Source organism: Thermobia domestica, chromosome 5 (assembly GCF_964235325.1).
Source record: "Thermobia domestica chromosome 5, izTheDome1.hap1.1, whole genome shotgun sequence".
NCBI lineage: Eukaryota > Metazoa > Arthropoda > Insecta > Zygentoma > Lepismatidae > Thermobia > Thermobia domestica.
The window spans coordinates 50,607,928-50,623,133 of record NC_137458.1 but is presented as its reverse complement, the minus strand read 5'-3'; the positions used below and the strand labels follow the sequence as shown (position 1 = coordinate 50,623,133).

Here is a 15,206-nt window from a genome sequence, read left to right as displayed (position 1 = left end):
TTTTTCTCTTTAAAAACCTGGGTTTTTCACAGCTATGCCTTACCCTCACCCAGTGTTTGGCAAATTTCAATTGAATTAACAATTAATCTGTAAATTTAATTGTTAATTGCAATTAACAATTGAAATAAGTAATGGTTAATTGTTAATTGCAGTTGGCCATTAAAAAAGGAGAATCAATTGCAATTGATCAATTGATTGAAAGTAATTGCAGTGGAAAGTAATTGCAATTGAATTCTGTAATTCAATTGCAATTGAAATTAATTGGCAATTGATTCAATTACAATTGATTTCCACAGCAATTACTTTCAATTGATTGATCAATTGCAATTGATTTTCACTGATTAATTTTCAACACTGTAGTTCAGAGAGGGCGTGGGGCAATGAAAACTTTAGCCACGACCAATTGACTCACCACCCGTCGTGACCCACGACCCACCTGACCCACTCTGACCCATCACCCAACATAAACCACTCTTACCCACTGTGACTCACAGACCCACCAAAACCCATTGTCATCAACTCTGACCCATGATTCACGCCCTCTTCTCTACTGACTAAAGAGTTTAAACTTGTGATAAAACAAGCCTAAAAAATTATCACTCATCGGAGTTTGAATTTCTACAATCAATCGCTCAAGCACCGCACTAATACAATAACGGCGGATCTGACCTTTCTAATATAAATAAAATAGAGTTTGTTCGTGTGTCTGTCTGTCTATCTTTGTGCGGCCTGTGGACGAGACGAGTGGACCGAAACTTTTCAAAATTTGGCCACGGGTAGCTTGGTCTAGGCCCCAGACCAAGACGAAGAGTTTTTTTTTAATTCTTTACTAGGGGGTCTCCAGGGGACGTTTACCGGGACCAGCCTGGGGACCAGACAAGTCGACCGAGAGTTACCAAATTTCGGTCAAAGATACCTTGGTCCAGGTCCCACACCAAGGCAAAGCTTTTTCGAAAAAAAATCGAACCAGGGGGTCTCAGGGGGCGTTGACCGGGACATGTAAAAGTAGTAGAAAATGACCGATATCAGTGTCGATTTCATAGTTTTCGCGGTCGCTGAGATCAATGGTGAAACTCCGATCGCATTAACTTCCAAATTCACCGTATTCTGCTACGAGCCGTGGGTTAACGGGGCGGGAGGGATACCGAAACGTACAAGTAATCCAAAATGACCGATATTAGTGTCAAATCCATAGTTTTCGCGGTTGCTGATATGAATGGTGACACTACCATTAGCGATGACTTTCAAATTCATCCGCCGTTGTATGCGGGCCTTGGGTCACCAGAGGGGGGAATTACGAGACATGTAAAAAAAATAATCGAAAATGACCGATATTAATGTCAAATTCATAGTTTTCGGGGTAGCTGAGCTCATTGGTGAAACTCAAGACCGCGTTTACTTTCACATTTAGCCCCCATCAGATAAGAAACGGAGGCATTATAAAGGGGATCACGAGACATGTAAAAATAATCCACAATGACCGATGTCAAATCCGTAGTTTTCGCGGTGGCTTAGATCAATGGTGATACTTTCATTAGCGATGATTTTCAAATTTAGCCACCATTGTATGCGGGCCAGGAGTCACCGGGGGTGGGGAATTGCGAGACATGTAAAAATAATGGAAAGTGACCGATATTAGTGTCAAATCCATAGTTTTCGCTGTCGCTGAGATGAATGGTGATACTTCCACAGGCGTTGACTTCCAAATACAGCCCCCATCGGCTGTGAGCCAGAGGCATTGTTTTTTTTTTTTTTTTTTTTTTTCAAAATTGGAACCAGAGGATTATAGGGACTTTTACCGGCATATGTAAAAAGTAGTAGAAAATGACAGATGTTAGTGTCACATTCATAGTTTTCGCGGTATTAGTTGGGGGTTGGTGGGGGCCAGAGGAGATTTTTTCACAATACGAACCAAGGGGGTCTGAGGGGGCGTTCACCGGGACATGTAAAAGTAGTAGAATTTGTGTCGAATCCATATTTATCGGGGTTGCTCAGACGTATAGTGACACCCCCCATAGTGTTTACGTTCAAATTCAGCCCCCATCGGCCTTCCCAATGAAAACACATGTACTACCATGAGCAAAATAAATGACGCGTCTCTTTATTTGGAAGTTTTTTGAAAATATCTCCGTTTTCTTTATATGTTCGAAATTTCGGAAGGTTTCCCCAGCAGGACAGGTTAATAACAAACCCGTTTTTAATATTTGTGTTAGATATTAGCTTAAAATAAAGAAATTAGAAGCAAAAAACATTAAATCGACAGAAATCTCGAGAATTACCAACTCTGCTAAAGTGGGAAATTTTCAAGAACACGAGGGAATTCTGCATTTCAACACGAAGCAGCGACATCTATGTCATTGAGAGAAATGTGGATTAAATCTACAAACTAAACTTTTAACGAATATTTCTAGTATGTCTTATTATATGCATTATCTGCAAACTCCAAATATATGAATATATGCTAAGTATTAACATAAAGATAGAGCAAATAGTGGAAATTATCTATGGAAAAGGACGAATTGGTAGGAAGATCGTAATGAAATATCGTCTTTACCGGAACAGGCTCAGTTCACGTAAAGAAACAAATAGCTCAGTTAATTAAAGCAACGAGTCTGTATGGTGAAGGTAGCGGGTTCGATCCCATGGAAGTGCCCTTGTCATTTTTATCTCTACACTACGGTTATTTTATTTATGTTTTTATGTGCGAAAGAATTAAATTGTAACGTATGTGTAAAACTCATGACGATACCAAAAAAAGAAAAAATGCCGTTGTCGCACTTGCATTAGCGTCCCTAATTTTGTTTGCAAACAGTTTCGTAATTATTTCCCCTGTGCTCACTGCTCACCATATGCTCGCTGGCGCGTAACGAATGTTTCCCAGTAAATGTTAATTCTAATTTGGAGAATTTTATAAAGTTTCACAATATTTCTCACTAGATAGTCTTCTATCTACGTGTTTGGATATTTTGATAACAGATGTCCCTATTAAATGTTTAATTTTCCCTAAATGTTTAATTACGGAAAAGTTTTACAATGTATTTGTATTGAATTGAAATTGTTTTGAATTTACTACATAAGGTAAGTAGACCGAAGGAGGAGAACTCAAGTAATTGATATTCTACGTAAAAGCAACCTATTGTAGAATGATGATGCTTCTTACCTTCAGCACATAATCTTTACGTTAGAGAGTCATACAGAGAAAAATCCTGGTTTTTCCTCCTCTATGACCACCCATCTTAAACCTCTACATATCATTGTTCGTCTCACAAAATTTCGGTGCTCCAAAAACATTCAATTAATAATAATAATAATAATAATAATAATAATAATAATAATAATAATAATAATAATAATAATAATAATAATAATAATAATCCTGAATATGCCATCCTTACATAATGTAAGGATATCTTAGTTTCCTAGTTTAAATCTTAAATATCTTAGTTTAAAATGCTTTCTTTAGTACTTATTTGAGCAACCATGTAGGAGGGGGTACGACTTTTTATTTTGCCCCTCTCATTTCAGTACCCTTCCAACAGAAAGTAATTTTTGATAAGCAGGACAGACAAAATGAATAAGAAATATATTTACAGCATCCTCTCCCCTTTCATGATTGGAATATCACGTAATATTTTTTTATTCTACGAAAGATGGCCCTGTGCGGTTAGGGGTAGGTAACTAAAAAAAATACCTAATATATAGCGCTCCTTGATTGTAATATTACCGCTTCTTTATTTGTACGAGGGAGCCCCTACACAATCAAGGGTGACAAAAAGAATAGGAAGAGTGTCTATTGATTCCAGTGGTGGATCTAGCACGAACTCCTGAGGGAGGGAAGTTGAAGTGAAACATTCTTTTGATGATGTGAAGCTGTCACAAATTACCACTTAACTAAACTAAACAATAGTGGGGGGAACCGGAACCCAATGAGTTTAAATTTATGTAAAAGTTTAATTTTTGGCTTCATATTAAAGTTTTGGTTCAAATGAGAATTTCAGTCCAAGTGGTCAATGATCAAATCTCGTGGGGCTCTTCAGTGTAGGCTAATACGGCCCCCTTATGAGAAAAGGCAAAATTATTAACATGTTTATAACTTTCGAATTTTTCGTCTATTTTAAAGAAATATTTTGCTTCGTATTAAAGTGTTGGTTCCAAATGACAAATTCAGTCCGAGTGGACAATGATCAAATCTCCGGGGGGGATTCAGTATAGGGGGCTACGGGGGGGATTCAGTATAGGGGGTCCGTGTGGACAATGATCAAATCTCGGAGGGCTCTTCGGTGTTGGGGTTTCGGCTTCTTTATGGGACAAGATTCACGTAGTTGATATTGCAAAATTGTTTTGTATATATAAGTGGAAACTTGCACCATTTGGTTAATTTTACCTCTTATGTTTTGCAGATTCATATTCCAAGCAATAGTTACTTCGTAGAGCTAAAAGAAGGCACTTACTAGTTTCATTAAAATGAAATGTCTTTTATGAGAAGTTCTCATGGAGCCGACGAACGAATAGGCACCCAAACGTTGGTTGAGTCGTACGGTTGAAACTCGTTAAGCTCGCTTCAATTAGTATTATTATTATTACAGTGCTGGAAACTGGTATAAAGGCAGAGGGACATTTGAAAATAGAAGAAGGCAAGAATGTCGAGGATGGCTAAAGATGATATATTTACAAAGTAACATTGTAGACTCTACAAAATCAAAGGCACATTGTTTGCTAATACGTCACCGACACGCGTAGTTTACACAAAAATAGAAATTAAACCATTTTCGGGTGGAAATTATTATAAAGGCACCCATTGTCTTTGGCAAAAAATAAAAATACAGTGTACAGTACAGAATAGAAAATAGATGTTCAGTACTTGATTGACCCTCCTTTCTTCTGAATGAGTTGGAATATACGCTTCGGCATTGTGTTTATGAGATATGTTAGTTGTTGCAGTGGAATCGCTGACCACTCTTCTCGTATCGCGTTTTTCAACTCAGCAACCATCCCAAATTGCCGACCATTGCGATAAACATTGCGCGGAAGGATTCCCCAGAGGTTTTCTATCGGGTTAAGATCCGGGCTTCTCGCTGGCCACTCCATAATTTTGATGCCCTTACCTTCAAGCCACAATCGGGTTGCTGCTGCCCTGTGGATAGCAGCGTTGTCCTGCTGGAAAATCATATTCTGATCGTCCAACTCCTCATACATCCGCAGCAATTCTATTTCTAATATCTCTATGTACGTAGATGAATTCATTTTGATGTTGAGCCATGCAATGGTGGATGTACCTTTAACACAAAACGCTGCCCAATTCATAACACTTCCTCCACCAAAATTTCTGCTCATTTGCACTTGCTCCTCTTTCCTAAGGTCATGCCAATAGTATTGAAAATCATCCGGACTATCTAAATTGAACTTCTTCTCAGCACTAAACACAACGTGATTCCATTCGAATGTCCACGACATATGTGTTTCCGCAAACTAGAGTCGCGCCTGCTTGTGCGTCGCACTAAGGGGTGGTTTACACTTCAGTTTCTTGAATATAAAATGTAGATCTTGATTCAAAATTTGACGCACTCTTCTGGATGTGACAGGTAAGTTGCAAGCAGCAACAATTTGGGAAGATGACATACTTCCAGCCCGTGCCTTGCGCACAATGAATCGTTTCGCAGCCTCCGAAAGTTTTCTTGTTCTACCATACTTCCCGTTCTTTCCGTATTGTGCACCCAATCGAACGTAATTATTAATTACACAATTTGAACGATTTAGCTGTTTTGCAATTTGCCGATTTGACAGGCCCATGTCCTTGTATGCACAGACACGTGCTTGTTCCCCACTCGACAACAATTTTCCACGAGGCATGGCCCACACAAGCTCACAGACGTTCGCACCCGCACTTCCCTTATCGCACTGTGTCAGCTGATTTTCAAATTGGCCACAGGAGTAATGCTGAACGTGTAGAGGGCGCCAAACAACAAGTAACCGTGGGTGCCTTTATACCAATTTCCACCCGACAATCGTATCATTTCGCTTTTTGTGTAAACTATGCGTGCCAGTGACGTATTAGCAAACGATATGCTTTTGGTTTTGTACAGTCTACAATTTTACTTTGTAAATATATCATCTTTATCCATTTTCGGCATTCTTGCCTTCTCCTATTATCAAATGTCCTTCTGCCTTTATACCAATTTCCGGCACTGTATTATTATTAATAATAATAATAATAATAATAATAATAATAATAATAATAATAATAAAGCATTGCAGGGACCTTTTGTGCAGGGGGTCCGTGGCTCGATTCCACTACGTGTCAAGTGAAATTTGAGGTGGACAAATACCGTGTGCATGGGTATGTGTTTTCTTGAGATTTTCCATTTTCCTCCCACTTTCTTCATTTCACCATTTCATTCATCATCATTCTCCCTTAGCGTAGGTGCATAATCGTCCAACGTTAAACTAGATATTACGAGGCAAATGTTTTGGACACGAGATAGCTTGTAAAATGTCTCGTCTTGTCTGGAATGTCTCGAAAACAAAAGTCTAAGTTTTAAAATTATTTTTCAAGATCTATTCTCTCAGAAGTAGTTCTCTGCCTTAAAATTAATAACGAACTCTTGATCGTTTTCGTCCCACCTTGGGGACTCATTTTAACCCACTTCCCACGACGTACAAAACGGAAGTAGACGCACAAAACGGCACAAAACGATGTGAAGGAAACGATCTTGAAATTCATTTGTGGCGTAACTTGTTCCGCCATATTTGTAGGCCCATTTTGACCCACTTCCGGTGATGCACAAAATGTGGGAATAGGCGCATAAAGCGACACAAAACACGCACAAAAGATGCAAAACAAAGTACCTTGAAATTCGTTGGTGGCGGAACAAGTTAATGACGCCGTGAGCACCAATATAAGTATATACTGTAGTTCTTACCAGTTGGCGCGGTGGGTCAGTGGTAGAGCGTTCACCTCCGGTGCTTGAGGTCCCTGGTTCGATCCCAGCTCGCGCAGTTTGTACTTTGAGGTGGACAAACACCGTGCTCGTGGATTTTCTCGGGGTTCTCCCGTTTCCTCCCACTTTCTTCATTTCATTCATTTCCTATCATCACCGTCTCGTTTAGCCTAACCGGCATAAACGTGGGACGTAAACTAAAGATTTCATATCATTTTTTGTAGTTCTTACCATCAAGGCTGAGAACTGCACGGTCCATTTTTTTAGCCAAAGTAGAAGCTCAACCGGAATAGTGATGTCAACCGACTCGGCTTGGTTCAACTGAGCGTACAGCTTGAGCTGGCTTGGTTGGGATTACCCATCGACTGGGCTCAATTGAGCCAATGGATTGAACCGGCTCGGTAAAGACGAGTCATCGACTCGGCTTGATTGGAGCCAATGGCTCGAACCAGCTCCGTTGAAACGAGTCCATAGGCTAGGTTCGAGTCAGCTTAACTGAGCCGATGGCTCGAACCGGCTCGGTTGGGGTAAGCAATCAGCTCGGTTCGGCTCGGCTCGTGTGAGCCATCGGCTCGAGCTGGCTCGGTTGGATGAGCTGTTGGCTCGGCTCACTTCTCGGTTCGGCTCGATAAGTGAATAAGCTGTGAGCGAGCCGCTTGAGCTGTTGACAACCCTAAACCGGGTCGAGCAGTTTTCAACATGTTTGGCTGGAGTCCCATAACTTTTAATAATTTTTGGCTCGAGCCCGAATACTTGCTCCTCCTGAACTCAAACCAAGAACCTCGTGACCGATGTCCTTGCCTCCTGCAGATTTCTTGACGACCGAGATCGACAGTCAACTAATTTTTAGTATTCCGATACAAACCGCCTATATTCCATGTTTATACAGGTACACGGTGTTATAATGATAATTAATTATAGTAGTAGTAGTAGTATCATTGATAATTATATTGTCTATGTAGGATACTTGAAGATAGTAGTACTTGGAACTACACAAAGGATTTAGCTCGAATTGGCTCGACTCGACTGGAAACTCGATCCGAATTCGAGTCGAGTTGGGGGAAATGTTTCGAGCCGAGATCTCAAGTCGAGCTCAAAGATGTCTGCTTCGAGTCGAGTCGAGTTTTAAAGAAAACTCGCTCGAACTCGCTGGTTCCTATTGTATGCATGACGGGCATATAGAGTTCTTTCGAGGGGGATAGAACCATTAAAAAATAGTTTCCCGGCTTTCTTCCAAGGGGGGGGGGACGAAGGGATGGTAGGTATCCAGCATTTCTTATAAGTACCTTATTTGAAATATGTAAAACAGTAACAAGTGGACAACACAATACACACACATCTTCTTATCTTCAGTTTTAATTGCTGATTTCAATTGCAATTAACAATTACAATTAACAATTACAAGTTTCAATTGTCAATTGCAATTAACAATTAAATGTTTCAATTGCACCCTTTGCAATTGACAATTAACAATTAAAAGTTTCAATTGCCTGGTGACCAATTAACAATTAACAATTGACGAAAATTCAATTGCAAATTTTATGATTGAATTCAATTGCAATTGAAATTAATTGTCAATTACAAATTGAAATCAATTGCAATTGAAATCAATTGCAATGATTTTCAGAGCAATTACTTTCAATTGATTGATCAATTGCAATTGATTTCAAATTATTTTGCCCAACACTGCCCTCACCGTAGCATTCAAGAACATTTATATAAAATTGCAAGTTCCTACACCTAAGAGTTTCGGAAATCTGGTTAAAGTGAATGGACTTTCAACACCCTTTACCCGTTAGCATTCGGATTTCGAAAAAGAAAAGTTTTATCCATAGTGTAGGGTTCAGGGAGAATAATGTACAGTAAACCATGTTAATCCAGACTAGTTGGGGGAGATAAGTTGATCAGATTAATTAAAATCCGGATTAATTAAAATAGTCTAAAAGAGAAGTAGAGACTGCAATAAAACTGTTTATAGCAGAGGCATCATTTGGGGAAGAAGGGGGTAATTGTCCCCCTGAGTTTGAGAAACACATGCCCTTTGATAAATTGTATACCAATATACTAATGACAAACGTGAAACTCATATTGGTGGGCGATCTTGCCCCCTCCTGGCAAAAGTTGAAATGATACTACTGGGTTATAGTAACAAAACACACTTATCGTGACCATAGTCCTAAATATAAATATAGCATTACTGTACTGTAATATACTCCCAACTGTATTATATACATATACTGTATTGTCAACAATCTACAAATACAGTGCAGTATTCTTAAATGCACGGAGATACGGGACAAAGGCGAATATTGACTTCTAGTGACATTTACAACCTTGCATTTTGCCTTTTTACTCCCTGTCTGGATTAAGCGAAGCCCGCCTTATCGACGTCCAGATTAATGAGGTTTTACTGTGTAAACTTTGAAGTTAGTGTACCGAACTGTTTTAGAGTTCTCCTAACGAGTAAGTGGAGTTACTTTATATATATATATATATATATATATATATATATATATATATATATATATATATATATATATATATATATATATATATATATGCAGGTGTAGACAAAAATCTAAAAACACTTCATACAGGACACGTAAGTTTGACCCTCCACTGTACAACACGTCTTGCGGTTGCCGATCGTTTTTTGTTTTCAATGTGTCATGTGGACCTTCCTCTTCCGTCAGAAGTAACCAGTTCACCTGTGAGTGTCGTGGTGTGAAAGTGGTGCGGTTAAATGGGTGACCAGACAGACTTCCAAAGTGGCATGATCGTTGGTGCCCGTCTGGTTGAAGCTTCAGTGGCAACAGTGGCGAACATAGTTGGGGTATCGAAAGGCACTGTATCCAATGTCACTAGGGTAAACGACGTCTGCAAAGCACAACAGTGGTCGAAAGACAATACTGTAAGATAGGGACCGGAGGGCATTAAAACGGATTGTAGCAGCTAAAAAGAAGACCACTGCAATGAAAATTACGTCTGAACTCAATTCCGGCCTACAGAACCCGGTTTCATTGAAAACAGTGCGACGGGAACTTCATAAAATGAAAATTCATGGCAGGGCCGCTATCGCCAAACCCCTGGTCACAGCAGTAAATGCGAAGAGGTGTATCCACTGGTGCAAGGACCACAAGGCGTGGATTCATGAGCAGTGGAAATACGTAATGTGATCCGATGAATCGACCTTCACCTTGTTTCCTACAACCGGTTGTGTTTACGGATGGAGAACACCGTCACAGGCCTATAATACAGACTGTCTGCTCCCAACTGTAAAGCATGGGGGTGGTTCTGTTACAGTATGGGCAATGATATTGTGGTTTTCTGTAGGTCCCATGATAGTCCTGCATGGAATGATGAATGCTAAGGCTTATGAGGCCATTTGGGGGGACCAGGTTCTACCCATGGCCCAAATATTGTTCCCTGATGATGATGGCATCTACCAATCTACCAAGATGATTTGGCACCCTGTCACGCTGCAAAAACGGTAAAAATCATGGTTTAAGGAGATAACCAGGAGATATCACACCTCCCTTGGGTCCCACAATCACCAGATCTAAACACCATTAAGCCATTGTGGTCTGAGTTAGAAAGGCGTGTTCGGTCTCATTACCCTCCACCAGCATCCCTTAAGGAACTGAAGCATATTTTTGAGGATCAATGGTTCAAAATTCCACACACCACGATTCAGGAGCTGCATACGTACATTTCACGTCGGATCCAAGCTGTTTTGGACGAAAAAGGATGCCCCACACCATACTAGATATGATTTTCACACTTTCGCAAACATTTTAAATTTTCGATATATATATATATATATATACAGTGGCGGATCCAGGGGGCTATATGGGGCTATAGCCCCCCCTTGACTCCCAGGTATACGCTGGATAAAATGGGCTTCAGTCCTGCTTTACACTGGATAAAACGGCAAAATATGGTTTAGCCCCTCCCTTGATCATATCCTGGATCCGCCACTATATATATATATATATATATATATATATATATATCGGGTGATTTAAAAAAAACTCATGGATTTCATTTGAATCATTTGAGTCTAGAATTTCTAACTCGAGTCCGATTTTCATGCGGTTTCTGGCAAATGATCAAGGAAGGATGGGAGATTTATGGTACTATGTTTACTGGTTTAAATTCATCCCGGGCAATATCGGCCACGCCTCAAGAAAAACAGCGAATATTCGCCAGTGTACCTTACAATTGGAATGAGGTGCATTGGAACGGAGGTTTGAGTTTTCTCCGTTAGTGGCAATCTCGATAAAGTCAATAAGAAACAGTGGGCCATTGTATTGGGAATTGTTGTGCTGTATTGTTGTGTGCTATTGTGTGATTGTGGTCAGGACACAGCGAGAATGGTATACTCTTTGGAGTAACGTGTGTTTATTGTTATTAGGGCAATTAGAAACAAATTTGTCTTGCGATCTGCCCAAGACAGAAACACAACAGGCCGGTAGCCAGCCGAAAAATGTAGAGGGGGCGGCTGAAGTAAGGGAGGGTCCGATCCAACCATATTATAGTTCATTTGCAAGCCTACCATGAAAATTTTAGGGGGCAGCAAACATTTAGGGGGTCCGGCCCCCCAGACCCCCCTGGATACGGGCCTAAAACACAATATTGTCGCTAGTGAATAAACTGGAAGAAACAGGATCGCTTCTGAGTGAGACAGAGGAAGCATCGTACCCCGCAGACGGGTGTTGTGGAAGATATCAGTTATCAACTACTTAGATCGCAAGAAACCAGCTATAGCTATTCAATATGTGATTTATGAGTGTTACCACTAACACCTAATTTGTATTCTCACTAACATTTAAATTGTGTTCTCCAATTCCGCTTCAAAAGCCCAAAAACCTGATTCCAATTGTAAGGTACACTGGTGAATATTTGCTTTTTTTTTTTTTTTTTTTTTTTTTTTTTTTTTTTTTGAGACGTAGCCGATATTATCCAGGGTGAATTTAAACCAGTAAACCTAGTCCCATAAATCTCCCATTCTTTCTTGATCATTTGCCACAAACCGCATGAAAATCGGACTTCAGTTAGAAATTCTACACCCAAATGAAATCCATAAGTTTTTTTAAAAATCACCCTGTGTATAGGCCAATGTATTTAAATTCTCTCACTATTATAAACACAAATCAATTATTCATTATAACTTACCGTTCTTCTTTTCCTCATAGACTTAATTCTCTGTAGACTGAAAAGATGAGTATTAACACCCCTTTCGTCATCTGGTTCATTACTAGACGATGGCATTGGCGTAATAAAAGAAGCCATTGTTGTAGAAATAACTACGATATCTTTTTAACTCAAAACATTTTTTAAAAACCTATATACTTTAAAGCGTGCACCAAGAACTAAGTTCGAAACAGCACTGTTTGTTGACACTTTTTATTACAACACACGCGTTGCTATGACTACTCCCACACAAATAGCGAGTAGAAAACACATTTGTCAATTGATTAGTAGAGCTCCGTTTACTTGTCTGTTTGGCGAGGTCTTCGTCTGTCCAGACTATTTTATTAACACTCGAAGGAGTTCTTATCTTTGACAGCTGAGGCTTGACGTTACATGTAATATGCAGATTCTTATATTTGATAAGTCAAAGTAAGTTAATCACATCCGAGGTTATTTACCTTCTTTGCAGATTTAAGTGTGCAAAACAAATAATAAAGATAATAAACATATATACCTAATTATCTTTCAACTACATTATACGTCATGCGTACTGGCAGCAAGGTGCAAAATCGGGGGAGAAGGGAGAGAGAAAAGTATTTTAAAAAATCTCTTTGCACTGGAATATTTCGACATGGTGAGTTACTGAAACAACTTTTCAGTTTTACGTCCCAGATTATGCCGGCTAGGCTAAAGGAGACAGTGATGATGAGAAATGAATTAAATGAAGAAAGTGGGAGGAAAACGGGAGAACACCAAGAAAACCCACGCATACAGCCTTTGTCCACCACAAAGTTCACTTGACGTGGGATCGAACCGAGGACCCTATGCACCAGAGACGGACGTTCTACCACTGAGTCACTGCGGCCCCCAGGGTGAGTTAATCTACGTAACAGTAAGGATACCGTTCACCCATCAATTAAGCCTACATGTAAAATCAGTGGCGGATCTAGCATGAAGCCTGGGAGCCTAGGCCCCAGTTTTTTGAGTGGCAAAAATAATTGAAGCTATTATTTATATATCTTGATAATAAACTAATACTTATCTTTGCCTGGGTTCTAGCTGCCGCCGCCCCCCCTCCGCAGTTTTCACCTTCTAGATCCGTCACTCTGTGAAATATATGTTAATTAGCCCTATATGTAATTTACTATAATTAATTTGCAAGCTTGTGACAATACTATCATTTTATTCACATGCACACACCCGTAAGTAGTAAGTTTTTAGCGAGGGGGTGTTTCTTCCAAAAATGTTATTTAGGGGGATTGCCCCTCAGCCCAACCAGGATTTCGTACTCGGGCTGACACTGATAAAGAAACTGTGTTTGCACTTAAAAGAATTGGTTGATTGGTTGATTTGGTATTTAGTTTTCTTTTCAGCACCGAGACTATATAGTTTGAGGTGGTATACGAACCACCATAATGCGTTCAAAATGTTTCAAGGCTCTCCCACCGGGAATCGACCCCAGGATCACGTATAACAAAGGTGCGCGCGCTACCCCGTGCACCAGCGGGAAAACCTTAGAATTAAAAAAGAGAAAATTAACAGCCTTTATCAGTTTGAATGAACTAATATTAAATCCTCAATTAAATACTTCATAGTTTTACGCTGTAAGTATAATAGCCTACGCTTGTTTTGTTCTCCGTCATTATCGAGCCACGAGGGTATGAAGAATGGGACCTACTTTTAACGTGGGCCCCGAACTAGACCATCAAACATTAGTCCTCACAGTATATGCCGTTCCCCACCACACTATTTCGCCTGTACAAGAGCTGAATTATAGAATTCTGCCAACCAAGGAAATGAAATGAAATCTTTGAGTTTTACGTCCCACGGTTATGCCGGTTAGGCTAAAGGAGACGGTGATGATGAGTAATGAATAAAATGGTGGAATGAAGAAAGTGGGAGGAAACGGGAGAACCCCGAGAAAACCCACGCACACGGTGTTTGTCGACCACAAAGTTCACTTGGCGCAGGCTGGGATCGAACCCGGGACCCCAGGCTGGCACCAAGGACGTTATAAAATAGAGGACCTACCTACAACACAATCGTGAAGCCATACGTTACCCCCCCCCCTCTGCCCGCTTCACCCAATGAGATCACAATGTTTTGAGCCAACATTCACGGCAGAAACGAGAGTAGCCAGTCAGATATGCCGATGCTAGTTTTTTTTTTTTTTGGTGGGGGGGGCTTCATTGAGTTAATGGGATGAAGATACAGATGGCCAGATCCTCTATTTTATAACATCCTTGCCTGGCACTATAGATATCAAATTCATTTATTTTACGTAGTATTGCAGCGACACATAACAATATTCTGAATGTAAGAGTTTATACACGTTGCATGTAAAATAACACTATCCACGGCTTTGGGTTTGGATATTGTGACGAAAGAAATACTGTACTGACCAAAGCTTAAAAACACACTACTATATCCTTCATCAGACACTATATACACACACTAGATACTATAATACTATATAGGTTCTAATGTGTGTATATAATGTCTGATGAAGGATATGATGTTATCCAAAACTGTAACACATTATAGTTTTAAAATACAGACCATTTTTAAGCTTTGGTCAGTATTTCTTTTGTTGCATGTAAAACTCATAAAATAAAATAACGTTGAATCTTTCAGTTTTATGTTCACGGTATTGCCATGTAGGTTAAAGGAAAAGGTGATGATAAGGCGCAAAATTTCAAAGTCAGATGCACTCGCCAATCCAAAAATGATGGTCGCCAATATCTCTCACGTACAAATTATGGGAGATTTCCTTCCCCCACCCCACCCCACCCTTATGGCCTTTGGTTTGACAAAGAAAGAGATTACATCAGGGCATAAAATTTCAAAACCAGACGGTTAGATTCAGGAGGATGGGAAAGGAGGGCCGAATTACAACGTTGTGAAGACTTCACATTCCGTGTTCTCTCTCACTCTGAGACAATTATTTTCATGCGAAACAGAAACTGCGCAGCCCTGTGAGTTTAGACAGAAACCATTCTTACTAAACACTTGTCGCCAGCTCTAAATTTCTAGTCGCCAATGCCGACCTGGCGACCGGAAATTTTGTGCCCTGGG

The 15,206-nt window shown here is 39.9% G+C and overlaps 1 protein-coding gene across 1 annotated transcript in view; it reads right to left on the bottom strand.

The window, feature by feature from the left end:
* The window catches only part of LOC145685077 (uncharacterized), a 51,388-nt gene extending 39,087 nt beyond the window's left edge, over window positions 1–12,301 (bottom strand). The window contains exon 1 of the mRNA XM_081757422.1: window positions 12,114–12,301. Coding sequence (XP_081613548.1) covers window positions 12,114–12,230 — 117 coding nt within the window. The 5' untranslated portion in view covers window positions 12,231–12,301. The remainder of the gene's footprint in view (window positions 1–12,113) is intronic.
* Window positions 12,302–15,206: the final 2,905 nt, after the last annotated feature.